The following is a 21,933-nucleotide window of genomic DNA, read 5'->3' as shown; positions in this document are numbered from 1 at the left end:
CTAAACAACAGTTTCTTACACCAGAAGACCCATCATTGGGGCTGTTGTGATAACCTATCTCTTAAGGTGTCTGCAGTGCTACAAAAAAAAAAAAAAAAAGGCCTGAGAGTGCTGGTGTTCCATCTTCCAGCTTGGTGGGTTGTGAACCAGTGTGAGCTACTTACTGGACGATGGATCTCAGGAGGTTCTAGAGCTCTCCACCATCTCATGAGGGTGTTTGCAGTGCCACCAGTGCTTGAGACTATGGAGTCTTGCAGTGTCTGATGGTGTACCTTAAACTCCCAACCTGGTTTTGGCTGGGATAGTGTTAATTTTCTTCATAGCAGCTCCACAATTTCTATGTGCTGTGATTACACGAGAATCTTAGCTGCTATGTAAAGAAGCAGTAAACTTCTGGAAATGCTTCAAAGCATGACGTGCATGTGCTGCAAACCTCCAGATCCAAAAAGTGAATAACTCTTTCCAGTCTTTGCCATGTGCACAGAAATTTATAATTAAAATTAAAAATATAGTTCTTTCTGTCTTTCTGTCTTTTGGTCTTTCGTTCACAAACTGACTAACGTGGAGATGAAAATGCTAACAGGATCCAAAAAGGATCCGGTGGCTTTGTAAGAAAATAGGTTCAGTTCTAGGAAGATGTGGGCTAAGAAAACAAATCTGGGTTCATCTCAGCATAATGTGGGCTCATCAACAGTACAAGGGAAAACTGTTTTTTCTGAGTCTGGTAACAGTTCCTGCTTGCTCTGAGTCATCTGCTCTAGTGGTGAACTACAGTCTTTTTTTTCTCCTTTGTTTTCTGTTGATAGGAAATGTAGCATAGTTCAGTAACCAGCAAAGCTTTATTTAGACTTGTCAGAAATGCAGAATTGTTTTGCTCTTCCTGGGAAGAAAAGAGTGAGATGAGGAACGTGAGAATCAGGTTATCAATTGAAATGAGTCTCAGTGAAGGAAGAATTTTTATTGAATTTAATTGAATTTATCTGAATTTACAATGCTGCCCAAATTAGGGACTAGGATTATTAAAATGTATTTTGAAAAGAAATATTGCAACCTTAAAGATACTGTTCTTTGTCTCTCCTTAATAGATCAATTTGTAAGGGAAGGGTAAGGTTTGATCCATTGCCTTTTACCCATTTGTGAGCTACGAGGGAGACCTGAGCCTAAAGATCAACAAACCCTCAGTCTTTGGTCTATTGTGTATTCTTAATTATATGTGTGCATGCACATTTACATATGGATAATTTTGCTTCCTTACAATTTTTTAATATAAAAATGCTAGAATACAAGTCTTACCTCCTTTGTTAATTGTTTAATGGTGGATCTAGTTCTTAACTGAATGTCGTTAGAGATAGTAGGATCAAGCCTATGGACATTGTTTGGTCTTGTATGGATCTGGATGTGCTCTTACAATAATGCAGCTACAGAGAGCAAAGGACTTCTGAGCCAAATTGCATCTTCACGTATTGCATTCATGTTGAATTAGTGGAAGCAGTCGTTGTTTGGGGTTTTCAGCAAAGTCCTCAATCCCTCTCTTTCCTCAGCAATACATGCTTTTCTATCCTGCTAGTTAGATGCTGTCCTACTAGTTCTTCAGTTGCTCATGTTGTTTTTTTTCATGGAAGTAAAGAACTGAATGTCTGGTGGGAGGAAAGAAAAGACAGAAGGCAAGCCAAAAGTAGTAATTTAGTGAAAAAACGTTCTGCTAGTCTTTATACAGTGTAAGGAAAACCCCAAAAGACACAAATCTTAAACTAAAAAGATTAAGCTGTTGAACTACATAGGCCAGAATATGAATCTGCATTCAGTTTAGGGTTTGTTTGTGCAGCACAGCATGCTGTGTGTCCTTATTTTTCTTTGGACTTGAGACCCATGAATTTTCAAATCTACTGCTAGTTGACTCAACACAAAGATAGTTGGCTACTGTATGTCTGCAGTCTGAGCCAGACTTTCTGTGCTCTCGGTAGCTGTGTTACTGTGAGTAGGCAGGATATTCAGATTCATACAAGGCCAAACAATGTCCGTAGGCTTAATTCTAAGCCTATTAGACTCTACAATGTCCTATTAGCAATGCTCTTTTATAACCTTTAAAATGTGTTTTATGTATTCAGTTGCAATGCCACGTTACTGTGCTTTTTTCCTGCTCAGTGGACTGTCTTCCTGTGTGAAGCTTATAGGCAAGCATTGAAACTGGGTGAATTGAAGGAGTCTGCGGCACTGGCTTCTTTTTAAAAACAGATACAGGTTTTCCCCTAAAGAAGGAAAACGTCTTCTGTCTCTTCCTCTCTTCTCCATTCAAAAACATCATAATATAAAATCCAAGAAAGGCTTCTGGAGGGTGGGGGGACCAAAGGCTGTCTGCCAGGATGCCTTGTTCTCCCTGCTGGAGGTGTCGTGAGGTGGGTTGTGTTGGTGGCGTTGGGCTGGCAGGAAGCTGACAAAGAGGGCTGGAAAACAAATGTTTCTGTAAAGTTCTGGGCCTTTTACTCACGTGCAGCACCTGGTAGGTCATGAGATGGCAATACAGTCACCAAGTCCGGAATTTGGGGCAAGATGATCCAGGCATTGTTTGTGGCTGTTAAAGAAACATGTGCAGTGGAGAAAAGCACCACCTGTTGAGTACACTTGCATTCCTGTTTCTTAGCAACTGAGGCAAATACACTAAAGCCCCGATTTTCAGCCTCTAAGGCTAAGGTGGAAGCACGTTACAGGTCCCCACTAGCAGTATCGGCCTATGTAGGCTCTCTGGGAGGCACTAAATTATAGACAGGAGCTGTGGTCCCAGCGCCAGGCTGGGGGATGGCAGAGAAGCAGCCAGGATTTTGCCACGGAGCCTGGGACTCAAAGAGAGGCAGCTGCTGTCCAAAGCAAAAGGAACAGCGGTGGTTTTAAGCCAACCTCCGGGAATGGGAGCAGCTAAGGAATCAGCTTCGATCAGGGAGTAGGCTGAGTTGTGACACTCCTGGTCTGGATTTCGAAGGCATTCAGCAGCCACTGCTCCCTGGGAGGAGGCACAGCCTTCGCTCCTGTGCAGCTGAGCAAGCTCAAGCGTTCCCAGGATTGAGCTGGGAAGGATCTTACCATAAGAGTACAGGTTGCCCAAAAGACAGTAATTTCATGCAAAAACGGGGAGAGTGCCGTGCTTTGGGCTTTATGTGAGGATGCTGTTAGTGAAGGAGTGTGTGCTGCAATCCTGTGGGCATTTGGGCTACTGAATAATACTGCTGAGAAAAGTAGCCCCGGTGTGATGGTGCCTCTCAGGAGAGGAATGCCTGGTGGAGGTTAAAGCTGAGCGCCAGGCCGACAGGGTTATGAAGGGCAACGGCTAAGAGCTGTTTAGTATCTTGGATGCAGTAGCCTCTCTGTCATGAGTTTTCATGACTGAAAAGAGTTTGTTTTCATGCCATAGAAGTGATGCTTGGAGTGGTTCTCTCTCTCAAACAAAAAAGAGAAAAAGAGGACTTCCCTCTCTTAATTCATGTATTACTTCTTGCTGTCCAAGGTAAGTGCAGACTTATCCCAAAAATGGCAAAAGAGAGATGTTATGCAGGGCTAAATGTGGTTTTCCTCAATGGAGGTAATAGTTTTAAAAGTAATACAGAAAACGTAAAAAATACTTGGTTTTAGAATATTGTGTACCTCCTTTGCTTCCTCACCCTTCCATTTATTTGTGGCATTCATGTTCTATCGTATAACAGTTTTAAAAATAATCCCCTGAAGTAAATAACATCGACCTTTTTTTTTTTTCCTGTTTCCTTACCAATTATTGGCTGTTTTTTCAGACAGAATAGGGGGTTGGAAAATTAAATAAAGACTTCCAAAATAACAAGCTCCAGAAAATTTTATTTAATTTGTGGGTTCATTCTGTTCTCCCCCCCCCTTTTTTAAGAAGATCTTTATTAATTTAGTCTAGTAACTTAGTGCCTATATTAAATTAATCTTATAAAAGTCAGGGTCCTCACATAACGTTTCCCAAATGTGAAGCAGCATCTATTACATGAGGCACAGTCTTTTTACTGTAAAATGTAAACCCGATATGTAGAATTACAAGGCATCAAACTGTTTGGTGTGTGTTATTTAAGTCAAATACTTGAGTACAGTTATGCTGGAGGAAAGGAATGGGCAACACTAGCGTTCAAAAAATTAAAAACTCAAACCGAGCTTCATATATCAAAGCGATTTTCATCTGTGAAAGTACTCTGAAGTTCAGCAATTAAACCTTGTAACACTAACAGTCATCTTGTTGATAGTTACTTACATCCATGTTTCTGTAAACATTTTAATATATAATCATATAAATATCATATATAATCATGTAAATGCATATCTGTATTGAAGTCCTTGTATTAATACAGATGTGCAAGCCAGAAAGGCTAGATATGCGTGTTTAAATTGACCAGCTCATAGATGTGTTGTTGCACCACAAAATTTCGTCCTGTAAACCGCCATTGGTAGACATAGTTTATGACAGCATTTTAAAGCAGCACTAGCAAAGACCTCCAGCAACAGCAGTACAAGGGGCTTTGCGCTGCCAGAGCTTTGGGTAGCTCGGCCGTGCCTTCCCCTTGGGTGAAGGTCACCCTTCTGTGCAGAGCCCTGAAGTTGCGCAAGTCTTACGAGCTGGGGTGGAGTGTTCGTCATTCAGGGAGTGTGGGTGTTCCTGTTGATTTGTGGATGTGTACATCACAGTGTAACCACATAGTTTATTCCTGTTCTCTCACTGAATTATTTATTATGGACCGAAATGAGGAACGAGGGGGATTCTTTTGTATTGGCATAAACATAGGATTATGTTCATTCTGTGCTTTCAGTCACTAAATCACCGATATGTCAATTGGCATAATACAGTCTACCTCACAGGGATGTTACAAAGCTTAATTAATTAATGTTTTTTAAGTGCTTTGGGATCCTCTGATGAAAGGCGCTTTAGAAGTGCAGGGGCGGATTATGCTGATTATTTTCCCCATCTATTACCCTAATATGTCACTGATTGAAATTCAGTGGAATAATATGGGCACCCTTATAATGATGGGCAAAGGCAGTATAATATTTTTTAAATTTCCCTAAGAGCTAGAAAAGGCAGCTCAATAATATAATACAAAAATTAATATAATCAGGGTTTTTTTTAATTGTTCCCATTGCTTTTTTCTCCTTTCTGCTTGAAAAGTCATTCCCTTTGCTGGATTAACAACAATAACTACAAATTATGCCTTTATGTTGTTACAGTTTGATGATATACTGCAGCCAGGGTACAGGTTAGAAACACAGGCTGAGTTATTATGTACCGCAGGGTAGTGATTTCCTGCAAACTGATTTATGGATAAATAAGTCTATGTACTTATTACATGGGACAGGCAGTTTTTAATTTCTGTAACAAAGCACAGCTGAACAAAGGAAAATTACATGCTATAGCATAGGGACAAGACACCTCTGAAGAGAATAAACAGATGCAATCAACATCACAAGAGCCTACCCATCTTGTAGGGGGGCCCTGTCAGTAGTGGCTGATAGATAAATGGCTTGATGGTCCCGGCAGCGGGGGTTTTATTGAGTGTTTCATTGAGGTCTTTCATTTGGAGTTGTAAAAAGAATCAAAGTGTTTGGGTGCTAATGCTAATCTGCAGTTTCTCCTGAGTTTCTGTTGTGTTGATAAGAGCTGCTGTTAGAAAGTAAGATGTTTAAACAAAATTGTTTGATTGAACTCACAGCACGGCAGCAGAAGTTGCTTGTGTTCTTCACCCAGCCTTGCGTTTGCAGTCAGCCACTCTTGGGCAGGGATCCTGTGATGCAGGGAGGTGAACGCTAGGACACCTAGTACAGCTCTGGAACGCCACAGCCACGTGAGGCATGGCTCTGGTCTGGTATAACTCTGCGGATTCAAATTTGCTCAGTGCATTTTGAAGGAGTAAACGTAGCCCAGGAGATCTTATGCTGGGTTGGGCACTGCGTATTCCCTCAGCCTTTCTGAAGCTCACATAAACACTGTGGTGTTTGCCGTGTCTGACTGTACAGGCACGTGTTCTTGCCTGAGCTGGATGTAACTTGTGCTGCCACAGCCTGCAACGTGTTAGTGAACATGGAGCTGTAGCGTAAGAAACGAGCTTTGCACTTCTCCAGTTTCCAGCCTGACTGCCTGTCAGTCCGCAAGGACAGCGATTAAAACAAGTTCTGCTTTAACACCTCACCCTATGTGAGTCTCAGCAGGTTACATTTGCTTATGCTGTAGCAAATGAGAGTTTTGGTGTGCATCAGGTTTGTCTGCTTAGTGTTGACAAGCGCTTTTCATAATGATGTTTGGTAAAGAATCTATTCTCTGCTATCCTTCTTCTTCCCCTTTAGCCAAAGAAACAAAATTCCTTCTCTTTCCCCCTCTGTATGTATTTGGGCAAGTGTTACTCATGATTCATTTTGTAGCTGTCTCCAGAAAAATGTTGAGGTGGGGGTGGTGGTGCTAATGGGAACTTCCAAAATGTCCTTCATTTGATCCCGTGAGTTAATTTTAACCCTAGCAGATTAGCATTTTAAATAAGTTGCATTAATCCTGCGTTACCTACCTACAAGTATCCATTTAAGATATAACTCAGATATGCTCATAACTCGTGAAAGGTGAAATCAGGAGTCTAACCATGGTGGGAGCAGTTTGTGAAGGGAGGCATTGACAGCATGAGGTGTGTTCTGGTCCTGTTTGCTCTCTTTAGCTGCAAAAAAGAATTTGGAAAATGCCCCATTTTAAGAGTTCGATTTTACAGGAGTGAGGTATTGAAGTGTCCATGGGATGTTCCAGTAATTCTCATGGGACTATCCAGATAAAAAGTTAGCTATGCACGTGGCTGGGAAATGCAGGACCCGGACCTCATTCTGTTTATGACCAAGAAGTGTCATAGCTAGACTATATATTCTAAACCCCAGATGTGACATTCTTAGAATGAGTGTACTGTATGGCTGTCTTTCCGTTTGCAAAGACAAATGAGGCTTCCAGCCCATACAGGTAAATAATTTTCTGGGACAGCATAAGCTACATAATAATGAAAAGGGTTTGCCAGCTTAGCTGTATTTTTCTGGGAAAAAAAAGCTTTTTGCCTTTTGCTGTTGTTATGCTCCTGATTAACTTAGTTATTCTAGAAGTCTGCTTTAGCCCCCAACCTTGCATCCATTCATTTCACATCTCACTAGGGTGAAGTCCCAGGAATAATCCCAGTGCTTTGAATGCGTCACTCTTTCAGGTGATACTGTAAAAGAAAGGTCATGAAGATCCTGTGTCAAGTTCTGCTAGGTATAGAGGTCAGCCATGATGTAGCTGGTCAAGCCTTCTGTTCCATGCATTGTTCTGCTCTGACTTGCGTAGTTACTACTTTCTTCTCCAAAGGAGCTGCATTTTAAATTAAACTAAATTGAAAGCGCTCTAGCAGGGTGGCACATCATTGGCCTAAGTGGAACACCAGCAGTGAATTGCAGTGGTTGTTATGTATGAACCTGACACGCGAGCTCACAGAAGTTTGCTGCTAGTGTGTTCTGGCATTCTTGTGGGTGAAGGGAGTTATGTAAATTTTAAACTAGGTTGCTTTGTCTTTTTTCCCTATCTGCATTTTGATGAAGCTGAAGCTTAAACTTAATAAAAGACCTGTCTAGAGGAGGACATGCCATTCAAGAACCAACAGCCAGCGTGGATAGAGAATCTCTTCTAAACCACGTTTTGGGAATTAAAAAAAAAAAAAAAAAAAAAATCTTTTGAGAAAATGGTTTGCTCCGTTTATTGTCTTTAATTGACTGACTGGCCCGGGCTGCATTCAGCCATTTCTAGATGAGTTCTTGAGAGCTGTTCTAGTGTATGGCCATTTCTTGAGTGTGTGCAAGCTTTGAAATCTGTTGAACTTTCCCTTCAGAAAAACTCTTACAGGAAAAGAGTCCCAAAGGATCAGTGATACAGGAAAGAGAAGCAGACTCATTAACAGAAGAGTTTTGTGAACTCATGAAAGATGTGCTTTCAGATTTCCTGAGCAGTCTGATCTGCTGTGCATTATCTACACATAATTTTGAGAAGGTCTGGAGCTGACAGAGGAGTGATATTCCTGGAGCAGTAGTATATTCTTTAATAACACAGTGACCTTTGCTTATTCCTGTCCCTACTCCCAAGTCTCAGTTGTGGTAGGATAAAAGCTCAGTCAGACTAGTTAAAGTGACTTCTTTAAAGGCCTGAGCTGTACTATTTGGAGTCAATGAGAGGAACAATAAAAAACGTGTATGTGGAAGTGACTCCTTGCTACCAGGCTGTTATCTTGGGATTGCTGTTACACTAGAAACACTTAGTCCAGGATGAGAAGGGACCTTTTTAAGGGGGAAAATTTTGGTCCACTCAGATGTTACTGAAGAGTCATTCAGAGATGTCTTCTAGCATGCAGAGAATACGTTTGCTTAACAAGCTGGCATCATCTTCCCAAATGCAGCCCTAGAGCTGCCTTAAGTACAGTGTTGGTGCCATGAAATAAACCACCTGTGAAGTCTGCTGAGGAGCTGGATGGAAACCATGGCTTCTGGCTATCATTTGGACCAGCTTAATGCGCTCTGGAAAAAAAAATTTCACACGTCATATCACACCAGCTGAAAAAATAGCGTACATCAGCAGTGCTGTAACACAGAGTAAAGGACTCGCAGCAGGTGTTAACGTGCAGAGGCACGGAGCATTATGGTAACACCTGTGTTTGTCTAAATCCAGCCAGAACAATTTCCTCTCCAGTTGTAGAGGAGGATTAAAAAAAAAAAAATAAAAAAAAAAAATCTACCTAACTTCCAGTAGTAGCAGACATTTCCTGTAAAGCAATTTGCGTAGTATTTCCCATGGTGCACTCTGGCTGCACTGTGGTTTTTCTCTTTAAACTTTTTTAGTCTGGGGACACCTTTGGTAACTTCAGTGACCCCCAACCATCTCTTTGTCTCTCACCAGCGCTGCCAGGCCCGAGCAGTTGCAGATGGTGTGCTCTCTGAGTGCTTTCCTTAATTGAATGAAAAATAAAGCCTCTTGTAAAATATTACCAATTTAGATGTGACTTATGGGGCACATATGATGCTTATTTTTTCAATTACATGAAAACTTGGCGTGGTTAAACATAGGAAGCCAAGTGTTCTGTGAAGCTGGTATGGATTTCTGGATTTTTAGGTGATTTTGCTTTAAATTATTATGTAGCAGAAGGGGGTGAAGGAAGTCAGCAGCTAAACTGTGTTTTCCCAGCATGTATTTCACTCAGTGGACCCTTGATGCTCATTTCATGACTAATATATGCTGCACTATATGCATTTCTTGTTGTCACCAGAGATAACATTAAGTAAACTATCCCCTTAAGAAAAACAGCTTTTCTTGGCAAGTGGAATGTGACTCAAGGAGCCAGCACTGGAGACATACGGTGCTGTGAATGAGTGCTGTGTGTTACTCTACTGGATCTGAGTCCAGGCACTATTTATACTGCAGCATATTCAGCACCAGATTGTTAAATCTTAATACTGAAACAGTGCATCATTTAAATGTTTTTGTTCTGTTTATGTCCCATTTTCAAGCATTGGATATCAAGCAACACTTAGTAACTTTTTGTTTCATTTGGACAAGATCTCCCCTTGCCAAAAGCTTTCTAATCTGCTCTTGAAATATTAGCCCGTCTGTACCAGCATGTTACAGTGAAACTTTGTGCTGCTGAGGATGAACTAGGTCACTTCCAGTTTCTTTCAGTATGTGGTGATAGAATACCTTGCAAAGCAATAAGTCAATGGTAAATGCAAAGATTTAAGTGCTAGAGAAAAGGAGTAGTACTAAAATTATTTCCTTTTCAACCTGTGTAGGAATGGGGAAAAAAATATTCCGTAGCAGTTATTTCATGGACTCATAAGCATTGTGTTCTGTTGTTTTCTCTGTGCGAGAACCTCTGTTTCACTGTTTCAGAGGTGGTACTTATTTTATGATCATGTTTGGGAGATCAGGGTAAAAGGCCTTTGCCATTTATTTCAGTTTGGTTAGTTCCAGAGCTGGTGAAGAACTGCGAGGAGAAAGTGAGGAGGGGAGCGTTGAAGTTTCTTTGCATTACAGCATCCTTCCAGAAACCCAAGGAGGGTTCTTGGAGCTCCTGTTACCACAAAGGAAGTAGTTTTCTCATGTATTAGTGTATTTCTGGCAGTAGAGTTTACAGATGGTCTTTTTGAAGATCAAAAAGTATATAAGCAGACCTCAAAAGGCATCAGTTTAAATGGGAGTCTTGTAGGGCTGTGCTGAGAAAAGTTATGTGAGCACAACAGTGGGGCAGTGGGAACACGGTGGAAGAGGGAATAAAAGCAGTATTTGCGATAGTGCAGAACAAGGCCAAACTGCTTTGCTCTCATGTAAGATGGCACTGTGGCTTGCTTTCTTTGGCATCTTCCTGAAAGTCATTCCCGGGTATTAGTCATTGTTTTTGGTGTGGGTGGGCCCTCTGCAATTGTCTAAACAGAAATAATACCTCTGCACCAAATGGTTTACCATCCAAGTTTACAGTCTTTGTGACAAGCTCATCCAGAAGAGGTGATGATCCCTATTAAAGAATGAACAGAAGTAGAAATAGAACTTACAGCATTCTCTCCCGCCCCCAAAGTGCTATTTTGGATCTGTGGTCAGTAGCTTGCAGTTGTTTTTTTCACAAAGAAAAGCAACTGTCTGCATAGTGCAACTTGTAGCTGGGAGTGAATTCTTCCTGCTTGGTGGGTTTCCAGTGCCATCCATCCGCACTGGGAATCGTACCATGCTTAGATTGTAACTGCGTGCTGAAAGCCCACACATAGGAATTTTCCTGTTCAAGTCAAAACCAATGCATTTATTTACTGAAGGGTTTTGTAGACTGCAAAATCAGGACTATAGAGTATTTAAAGCTTGTTCTAACTTAGAGAACTAGGCTTTAGTGGGATGATGAAAGATGTGAAGGGAGGAAGCCTCCTGTGCTTCCTTGAAGTAATTTAAGAGCCAGGAACATGTCAGCAAGTATCTGCTAAGAATTTAAAATCTATTCCTATTCTTCCCCATTGTTTGCTTCAGGAGTCAGTACAACACATCTTTTTGAGCAAGACTGCAATTAACCTCAAGGCAGATCTTGAATCTCGTGAACAAACAAGCTTATCAAAGGGTTTAGTAAACGGCTGATAAAATATAAAGCACAAAATTCTTGTTTTCTTTTCAGGAATAATCAAGCTTGGGAGGTGGAATCCCCTTCCTCTCAGTTATGTGACTGATGCACCAGATGCGACAGTAGCCGACATGCTACAAGATGTCTATCATGTTGTGACATTGAAAATCCAATTACAAAGGTGGGTGTTTCTGAACATCTGTCCTTCTCTATTCTCTGAGCTGCTCTGTCGATTACAGTGTTACTACAGAGATTAGCACATCCTGTCTTCATTAATTTCTGGTCTTTTGATGAAATGAAAAGAAAAATGAAGAGAAGGGTGGGTCACCTGGCAGCTTTTTGGTGCACGTTCCCACTGATTTTGTATCTTTTCTGAAGGAGCAATATAGTGGCAGAGAAGGGAGGGCCAGAAACTCAGTCAAGTAAAGATATGGGGCCTTTAAAGGCAGACCTTTCCACAATTCCTAATTTAATGGAATCTTGAGGCCTTATTGTATAAAAAAAATAAACTCCTTGCCTTTTTCCAGGGGCCGCATTGTGAGAATCCAGGTCTTCTACTGCCAGCTGCTGGGATGGGGTGGAGGGGAGCTTTTTGACTTTCCTTTTTTCTCCAGTGGTCTTCCCAGTGAAAAGGCGAGAAGATGAGGAAGGGATGTGTTACTGCAGCTCCATTTGGCATTTTGAAAATATTTTCCTTCCCTGAATGCTAGTTCTGACTAGCAAAGCAAAAGCTCCTGACACTTTTACACTTACTTTCCCTCCCTTGCCCGCCTGCGCCCCCCTCGACTTTTTCTCCCCCTTTCTCTCTATTGGCCTTCAAAAGAGTCCTCAAATAGTTACTGATGTCTGTGTAAGGAGTTGCAGCAGTTCCCTGGTAGTGCATGGCATACTCTAGACCTGCTGGTAAGCCTACATTGCAGAGGCTGCTGTAGCTTTAAGCCCAGAACACGTCAGAGGAAAGAGGCAAAAATAACAGACAGCCTGGAATAGTTTGTCCAGAATTCTTTGAAGCTCAACTTGAACAGAAGAGGGATCCATTGGGATGTGTGTCTGTGTCCTTTGGTGGCAGGTACATACACTCCCAACTGTTCAGTTCAGTTTGGAATTTGGAAGTAGTGGGTGCCTCACTGATACTAACCTCCCAAACAGCAACATTTCTTTCCTGTTACATCTCTGATGGGGCTTGGGGTTTTCAGTTCCCACTAACAGGCCTTTCCTTGGTTTTGTATACCGTTAGCATTTCTCAGCAAGGCTGCATCTCTGCAGCATAGTTGTAAAAGGGCATCTAGAGCCTGTAGCTGCTATAAAACTGGAGTGCAGTAACCCATCTCCTCAGAAGTATGAGCTACCACGAGTCCACCTAGCCTATTGTCACATCTGTATTACTGGAGGGTATCAACCCAAGATCAAGGTCTCGTTCTTCATCTTCAAAGTGCTTGAATGCCCGGATGCCATGTAAATAAAAGATAGCCCATGACTTTGAGATAAAGGTGGTCATTGACTACTTGAACTCCTCAAGCACAGCTAAACTTTCAACTCTGAGGGTAAAGCCAGGCTGTGTAGGCAGAAGACAGAACCACCTCAGAGGTTGATTGGAGAGCGTGCATTAAGTCTCTCGGGCATGAATGGCAATGACAAGCTTCTCCCGACTTTCTGATGTGCTTCTTGGGTCTGTCCCCACGTATGTAGACACAGACCATAAGCTTGTTAAGTTAAAAGAGGCACAAGTCATATGAAGACAAAAGCTTCACTACATATGCAATTCTTGTAGAATGAAAGTGAGAATGGACTACATGTGACAGATGTTGGGCATATGGCTTAATGTGTTTCTGAAAGGCTCGTGGATACTTCCGCAATGAGGGCAGTATGAGAACCTGTATAAAATGAAATTCATTTTTCAAAGCCTTGCCTCCACACAATAAGGGCCCTTACTGTTTAGGGATTTTGTTTGTGGCTGTGTGGCATATATGTTTATTATTCTGTCCCAGTAGGAGTATCTTTCTCCGTCTGGAGAGGATGGCTTTATTCAGCCATTTCTGGGGCTTGCTTTATGCAGTTTCTTTGCTCTCCACCAGGCCCCAGAGGGAATGGTTGTGCACACATACAATACCAGAGCAGGATTAGCTGCTATTCCTGCCATGTACTGTCATTCTTTTAGTTGAACTGTGCGTCTTCTGGGAGTCAGGCTTGGTGGGGAGGGGAAAGAGGGAAGAAACACCTTGATGGGCTGGCTAAGCTGGAAACTCCAAGGTTGTGCTCGCTGCTTAAAGGTCTATAGCACTTGTACGCAAAGAGTAAGCATCTGCAAAGGTGATGTTTCTATCTACTTTTTGCTTTCTGTTTTAACAGTTGTTCAAAGTTGGAAGACTTGCCAGCAGAGCAGTGGAACCATGCCACAGTTCGCAATGCCTTAAAGGAACTGCTCAAAGAGATGAATCAGAGCACATTAGCCAAAGAATGCCCTCTCTCACAGGTCAGTGTTTTTAGCAGGCTTAGGGAAAGCCAGATTTAGAAGATCTAAAGCTCATACTTGTTCAATAAAGGGCTTAGACTAAACAATTCCATAAATACTGAATCAATTTGTTTTCTTTAGAAAGGAGAAATTCTAATTAATATAAAAAAGAGTATCTTTATACCATGTTTTCTCAGTGTGTTGCCAGGTGGAAATTAAGAATGAATTGGTTGGTTTTTATCCTGCTGTTGAGAGAGGTGTAAATTCTTTATTTAGATCTTTATGTGAACCTTTTGCAATAGGACTAGTGATCCTCAAATGCAAGACTTGAGTGGCTTCTTCCCACTAGCAGAGACCTGCCTCCCCCACTAATGCATAGGTAGCTCTCCTCAGCCTCCAACTATGATAAAAAGTATGCTGTTTTAATAGTTGTGCCCCAATTTCTAGGAAACAGCAACAAAAAATGTATATGTAATTATGTTAAAAAAAGAACAAAAACTCAGTCTCATTCTCCATGACTGCTTTTTAAACGGTATTGGTGTCATGTCTAAGACACAAGTTCCTACAGATATCATGAGCTTTATTTGTACTTCAGGTATAATGAGAGATTCATAAAATTTTCATGACTGAGTCCTCCTTGCCTCTCAGAAAAAAACCAGAAAAACACTTCAGCACCCAGACCAAGTAACTTTGCTAGGACTGAAAAATACGTTGCTTTCTAAAAACTTTATTAGAATCATAGGTTAATCTGTCGATTGTGTCTTAAAAAAGTCAAAACATCAGTAATGCCTGCTTCCTAAAAATCTGATGCTTTGCTAGCCCATATCCAACATTTTTTCTCCTGTGGTTGCGTGTCTTACATTGCACTGTACGCTCATCCTGCAATTCATGATCCAAAGCCTCTGTGAACTAAGAGAATTCTTTCTATGTATAACCAGCACAAATTTGCCTCACTGCATTATGATTACAACTCCAGGGAAAGTGCAGAGGTGAGATACAGAGCAGAATTTAGGTCTTTGCAATTGGTAGGAATCATGTTCCTCATCTTCCTTAGCCGTGTGGGGTGTGCAGAACTAACAGGAAGGAAAGGCTGCATAAGGAAAAGCCATGTAACTTGCCTTGTTTACTAAAGGAGTAGCAGTGACTTTAGGTATGCACAGAGTGTAAGTGCGTTGAATACGAAAGTATTTTTCTTTTCACACAGTTTAAGTGTAATTTCTTTAAATAGAATTATCTGTGGAATCTGGTCAGCTAATGATGATTGCAGCATATGGTTGTCTCTGCCCAGTCTTCTTCTATATCCAGTATCACTAAACTATGCATCATTTCATATGCAGAATTCATTTGTTGTCTGGGTCTTTTTCCTCCCACTTCAGTTTCAAAGCCTACCAGGTGGAAATGCTGCAGTTGGTTTACTCCTTCTATAGCCTCAGCCTGAAATATATTTACAAAATTACTTATGGCAGAACTGTAGCAGCAAAAATTCTTACCCCAGTGTTTATTCAGTGGACAAAGCTAAAAGGAGATCCTTCTCTAGAAAACTGAGATTGCTTACTTTTAAGCACAGGTGTAAGTGACCTTGAGTAGTGACTAACGCTTGAACTGGGACTGCAAGAATGCAGCTTGTAGTAGTAGTATTATTATTATTGCCATAAAAAGTTTCAGTCTCTTTTGTTTTGGCTCACAAAATGCAGAAGATACAATGGAAGGTTGTATAGGAGCTGTCTATTACCATCATCTGAATATGCCTCTAATACAATTCCTTCTCCCAAATCAGTTTTAAAAAAATACCGTGCCAAATGTGAAATGTCATTACAACCCCCTTGTGGTTAATATATTATTGACAGCAGCAAATTGCAGAGTGGTCTCTTAGGAGTCAAACTGCAGAGTAAATGCTTCTGTTTATTAATGTGTTCACAGTGCCTCAAGTACAGAAGTGGAGAGGGGCAGCGCAGGGAGCTCTCACTCCCACCAGTGACGGTGCTCCGTCTCTGGTTCTCGGTGCCCGAGCTCTCCATGCAGCCCAGATGGGGATTCTGATTGCTGCTAATGGGAAATGTAATCATTCACTTTGATTTAAAATTGTTCTGTTTTTTTCTGCTAGGTGTATTATGTGGCTGCAGCTTAGCTACCCTTAGCATACGGCTCCTGTTCAAACAAATAAATCCCAGTTAACCAAGCTGGGGGGAAGGAGGGTAGGTGGGGGGAGTCTGTGTGGCAGAAAGAAATCCAATTATTTCAGCATTTCCATCTTTGCATAGAGACCTCTGTCTTTCCTGTATATTGTGTAACTCATCAGCACTGACCGTGCATTTTGTCTCTGCTGGAGCAAGATTTCTTGGGATGTGAGCATGTGCCATATTTTTCTCCTTGACCTTACTGCACCAGATTTTCTTTGTGTGGATATTTCTTAGCTCCTGGTCAAAATAGTTTTCATTCCACATGGCTGTCACGGCCACACACATACCAAATGTATCTGCTACTTCATATAATCTATTCCTTCCTTAAGGATTGTCCCAGGAATAACATGCATTATTTAGAAATTTGCAATTAGTCAGTGGCTTTTTTTGCCACTCTCTTCTGAATGGATGTTTCCTCTCTGCAGACTTATCAAGATTCCTAGCAGAAATACCCCTAGGACATTTAATAGTGAGGATATGTAGTTTGAAAGTTGTTACTGTTCTTTCCCCTGCTCTACTGTCAAACAGTTGAAGAGAATCTGTCCTGTGATTTTTCACCAATGGTTGATTTACTAGTTGTTTTTACTATTTAATTTAGGCTTTGCTTTCGCAAATAAAGGTTAATGGGTTAATATATTCTGTGATATTTAATAGCCCTACAATTTCAGTAATGTCGATTTGTTGCAGAGCTGGAGGATTTGGTGGAGGGGGAAAAAAAGGGAAAAACCACATTGTTATGTAGACAGAGCTGAACAGTTTCCCCACCCTTCCTTAGTGACTGGAAATTTAACTGAAGTGACACTAAAAAAACCCACGTTATCTCAGCTCAACTTTGTTCAAAATCCTTAGCAGAGGCTATATCTGTGTCAGGCTTTCAGAATACGACTGCTTGTTAAAATGACTTAGAGCAAGGGAGGATTTATGGGGAGGGAATTGCTGCTGACTGCCACAATGCTAGGTTTATGTCTCAAAATATTGATTTTAATTAGAAAATTGAATCTTAGTTTTAGAAATTGAAGCTGCTACTTATAAAGGCTCTTACTTCATAGCCTTCAAACTCCGCTGCAGTGCACCGTAGCAGCCTTCGAGTGGAAAAGTTACAGTGAAAAGGCAGAAGAGCCTCTTTACTGAAGGTGAAATTACCTGTTGAAGACTAAAACTAATCTGCACCACCCAGTTATCTTAAGTCTCTCAGTTTTGCTCACATTTTTTAAGTCCCCAAACCTCAAGAGTTCAGGAACAGCTGGAGTCCTGTGATATTGCAGTGAATTGGTTAGAAGGCTGGATAAATCTGGAAGAGGGAGGGGATGTTTCTGTTTTTAAAGCATTGTTAAAATCTGGTAAGCCAATGTGTAAGCCTTGTAGCTTTCCAGAGATGGCCAAGATCCCATTTTGCACAAGAGCCTGCAGGAGCCGGTGGGCCAGAGCTTGAACCTACGGTAAATAGCTTGTTCGAGCTGTGAGATTGTCCTCGCTCTCTCATCTTCTGTGCAGAAAGGTCATACAATGCGCCAGGGCTTTTTCTGAGCTTTGACATAAGTGAGGAAGGAGGGCATAAGGGAAATGCGGTTTCTGGAGAAGGTGCACATTGGCTCCCATGTGTTAGTGGTGTTAGATTGCATTTCCTTGCTGGAAATGTACATGTGCTGGAAATGATTTGACCCTGGAAGAGTTCAGAGGGGGGAAAAGGAAAGCAAAATGTGGTTGTTAAAAAGATGCCTCCTCTATAGAATGAAGGGGGAGGGGAAAAAAATAGAAAGGAAGAGCTACCAGTAACCAGGCTCGTTCCCACCCTATGGGCAGAAGCATCCTAAGATATAAACTGTCATTTTTATGGGTATCAGGTACTGCAAAACAACTCTGCACCTCTCAGCTTCAGTTGGCTTGTACTAAGAGTTGCTTAGAGGGAATTCGCAAAGAGTAGAGACGGGTGGTGGTTAAGCGAGCGATATTTCAGTTTTGTTGAGCTTTTTTGTGGTTTTTTTGGCTGCTCTGTATTGTAGTATGCGTAGTTCCCTTCGCTCTGAATGGCACTGTTAATTTCTCTTTTGGGTGATTTTTCACACAAGGGCTAATCACACGTTTCTATAAATTATATTAATTTAACTTATTTGCCTAACTGTTGTTCTGCAGCAAGTAGCACGGATGTTCTCTGATTCTTGGCTGTGTGGTCTTGCTGCATTTGGAAGCAGAACAGACACATCTGAAAAGCATTATTTGGATTATGCATGCTGGAGCATCTAATCTTACCTTTAGGATCTGGTTCCTAAATCATGCTTGTTCTCACCCTGGTGCAGTGAGCATGTGTTCCCCAGCATGGCACCGCCTGTTGTTATGCAACTAAAGTTTAGATACTGTAATATCACAAGTACAAAGTAAAGTAGAACTGCCCCCCCAGTGTGAGCTGCAGGTCTCAGCCTAGGTTCGTACTACATCTTTTTTGCTTTATTATGCAAAATAATAATTATAATTTTGTAATTTTAACTATGTCTGGGAATATAGAATGGAGACTAAAACCAAATTTTTGTACTCATCAGACACTTCTTTTGGTTTTAAAGTCACAAATGGATGATCATTGTGCACTCGCATGTCATTCACTTTCCCTGGAAAAGATTTCTAATTGTGCAAGATATTTTAAAACACTTTTTGTCTTTCTTTCTGTTACTTCCAGAGTATGATTTCATCCATTGTAAATAGCACATACTATGCCAATGTGTCAGCAACCAAGTGCCAGGAGTTTGGGAGATGGTACAAAAAGTACAAGAAGATTAAAGGTAAATTGATTTTTTTTGTGACTTTCCAAGTTCTTGAACTTCTGCTGACAGTTTGAGATTATTTGCTTTAAGTAAAAGTGATAATAAGGTACAATAATATTAGTGAATTTGTCTACAAAGAGGGCACAGTTACAGCACATTTGAAATTAAATCTGATACTTTACAAACAAGGCTGGCATGAAAACACAGGCCACTTAAAACATGCTTAAAATATCCCATTTAGCGGTGCTGAAAGATGAACTCTGTTTTGAGTTAAGCTAAAATGTTTTGGAAACAAAAATGTTCTAATATCTCAGGATTTAAAAGTTAAATTGCTATGTAAATTACCTTAGTTGCATTTTATTCATGAAAGCTAAAAGCCTGTCCTTCTAAGTTACATGTGCCCTTGCTCTCTGTTTTCAATACCGCAAAGTGTACTGGCATTCCTGCCATGTTTTAGCAGGTGGAATCTGGATACCAGTAGAGGATTTAATACCTGATTGTTGGGAGACGTGGCTAAATAACAAGGTGCTGCACCCACTGAAGTTAAGATGAAAATAGCCCATCGTTTGTGTTTTTTCTACAATGAAATTGTGTTAGCTGGTTAGCAGTGAATGCCTGAGGCAGTAAAATTATTCTATGTAAGTTCATCCCACTCTCAGCAGTGAAATGTCTGATCACCTTCTAATAGTACAGGAAGTGATGTGACAAGCATCCGTCATGTGTAGTTTGTTCTTTTATTCATCCTTTCCTTTGGGAAGGAACTTGCGTGTGTACTGGACCATTTGTTTGGTAGGTTTTTTGTTTTAAAATGCACATGTGCTTTGAGCAGGAGTTTGGGGATAGTCAAAAGCTTTTCCACAATACCAACTGGCTCCTCTCTCCCCAAATGTTCATCAGCCTTGGAGATAGCTTTACCCTGTGATAGAGTTTTCCCATAGTTCTTCTCTCTGTTACACTACTGAGGGGAAGACTCATTGTCTGAAAGAAGACGTAGGCTATTTTTGTTGTTTCTGTTTGTGATCCTTTCAGTGGCCAGGAAAATCATAACAGGATTCACAAGCATTATGCAGAAATAGGGTAATGTCCTGTCCTTCTTGAGAAGCCATTGTATTTTTAGTTGCATGAAGATTAGCATCTTTCAAAAAGAGTCTGCTGTCTTTTTCTCTTAAAAGACTGGCATACATGAACTATGAAAGGTTGCTTGTTTAGTTTCCATAGGACAGGCTAGAAATCTGCATAATAATACCATGAAGAGTCTGCTGCTTGAGTTAGGAACACATGGAACAAAATTGCATAAAATATCAGAACAAGTTCTGAGGCGTCTGGTTTTCCTCTGCATGTCTGGCTTGCACGGAGCCTACCTGTAAGATGCTCAGGCCTGGGCTATGCAGTGATTAGATTTTCACTGGGAAAAAAAAAAAGAAGAACATTTTATGGTAAAATAATTTGTGTGTAGAAGGAAGATTGTTCAGGCAGAAGTGGGGTAACAATGCAGATGAGGAAATGGAGGTGCTGCTTTTCACCTACTATAATGACTTAGGCTTGAAGTAAAAAGTTGATGGGACATTTTAGTACATGCTTACCCTCCCAAATAAACTGGATAGTTTCTTCTCTCTCTAAATTGCCATTGTGTGACTCAGAAGTGTTTCTTTTCTCTGAATGGTATCTCTTAATAAAAGAATTTTATTCGAAGTGCTCTAACATATCCTGTTGGTTAAAAAACAATCAAAGGAATCAAACAGCTTCAAGGTCATCACCGTTCGCTTTTACTTGCTGTTCTAGGAGAACAGAGATGGGCTTTTTTTTTTTTTTCCCTTCTTTTTTCCAAACTGGGCAAGGGTGCCAGTTGCAGAGGCACTGGAAGCCCTCAACTGTAGTGTTCTTAACTGTAGAGATGCCACTACAGGTTCTGAGTGTTTCTAGCACACTGCTATCTTCCACTTTCTTCTGTTCTTAAAGCATTGAATTCTTTCAGCTCTTACTTTTTTTACTTAGTAAGTGCACAGTTAAATTGTTAAGTGCAGTAAAAGCAGAATGAGACCTCAATCAAGAGGTCAAGGATCCAAACCTGAAGGGTTTGCCAGATAACTCTGTATCTGTGGTATTCAGAGACACAGCCAGTCGTTGCTGTTTGGAAGTGTATGTGTGTGTTAGTAGGAGGAGAAAAAGGAAGGTTAAGGTATGTGTGAAGTAAACACAAGCTGCTATAAAGCAGTTCAAGTAGTGTTGATTCATCAACCATATGAGTGGGAGAGAAAACAAAGAGTCTATGGCAGGTACAGTGGTGCATGGAGAATAAACAGCCATGCAACTTCAGGGCAGTAACCTAAACCCCCTGGAAACAGGAAGACTTCTGCAGTTCTTTAGGTGGTTTCAATTTCTCGTCATCTCTGTTTTCATGACGTTTTGTTTCTTTTCTGTAGCTAGATACTCCTACAGGACAGCTCAGTTAGTATGCGAAATCAGTGACTTGAGTTACATGCTTCAGTCATCACATACTCCTTTAATAATAATTAATAAAAAGGACTTAGATTTTCCATGAAGGTGGATGGATGATGCAGCAATTCATTTTTCGGGTTGTAATCTGGATACATTAGGTACAACTACAATTTAGAATCTTTGGGACCAGCACCCATATCTGTGTGTAACTCTAGAGCTGGTTGTTAGAAAGTAAAAGCAAAAAACAATTCACATGAGCTGTGGTAAACGCAAAATAGGAAGGGGCTTCAAAATAACTTTATTGACGTTGCAAACAAAATGCAGCCTACAGTGTTAAATGTGTTTCCTATTATCTGCTAATGTCTGTTTTAATAAAACAGTGGGAACTAAATGGTTGCTTCTTAATCAAAACCATGATTTCCTAAACATAAGCTATGTGATTCTGTTACAAATTGCCACATATAGATCTCTTAGGTCAAACTTTTTTCCTTTCTCATAGAAATAGATAAACAGTAAAATAATTATACACTCTGCAAGATCAAAGTAATTACAACTGAAGCCAGGCAAAAATAAAAAGTTCTCTGGAAATAAAAAAAAGAAGAGCATCAGGTTGCCGAGTATATAGTTAATGTTTAAATAAATATAAGAAAGTGAACAATCAATAACTTGATATCATTAGCAACAGATGTAAAAGCTGTACACAAATGGGATTGTATCAAATCTCAAGTAAACATTCTCAGTGTGCATTCTGTTGAACTCACTGAAAAAATGGCTAAACTATTTATGCTTGTAATTTAAAAAAAGTTTTCAGTTAGTCCAGCTCAGCATGGTAATTTTGTCTTGTGTCAAGACGATGCTAGAATAAAATTCTGCTTGAATTTTTTCTCCCACCCTGCCCCAGCCCCTTAAGGTTTTAAGACATTCACAGTTTACTCAGCGGCACGAGAGTTAGTATACAGACAGATTTGGGAATT

At 40.6% G+C, this 21,933-nt stretch overlaps 1 protein-coding gene across 6 annotated transcripts in view; it reads left to right on the top strand.

Moving 5' to 3' along the window:
• The window catches only part of SATB2 (SATB homeobox 2), a 139,238-nt gene that overhangs the window by 52,608 nt on the left and 64,697 nt on the right, over positions 1 to 21,933 (top strand). For all 6 annotated transcript variants that reach the window (XM_030019009.2, XM_030019007.2, XM_030019006.2 and 3 more), the window contains 3 exons: positions 11,187 to 11,313; positions 13,482 to 13,605; positions 18,436 to 18,538. In XM_030019009.2, the coding sequence (XP_029874869.1) occupies positions 11,187 to 11,313; positions 13,482 to 13,605; positions 18,436 to 18,538 (354 nt within the window). The remainder of the gene's footprint in view (positions 1 to 11,186; positions 11,314 to 13,481; positions 13,606 to 18,435; positions 18,539 to 21,933) is intronic.

Source organism: Aquila chrysaetos, chromosome 6, assembly GCF_900496995.4.
Source record: "Aquila chrysaetos chrysaetos chromosome 6, bAquChr1.4, whole genome shotgun sequence".
Classification (NCBI taxonomy): Eukaryota; Metazoa; Chordata; class Aves; order Accipitriformes; family Accipitridae; genus Aquila; species Aquila chrysaetos.
Note: the sequence above shows the minus strand (reverse complement) of the source record. Positions and strands in the feature narration are given on the sequence as shown.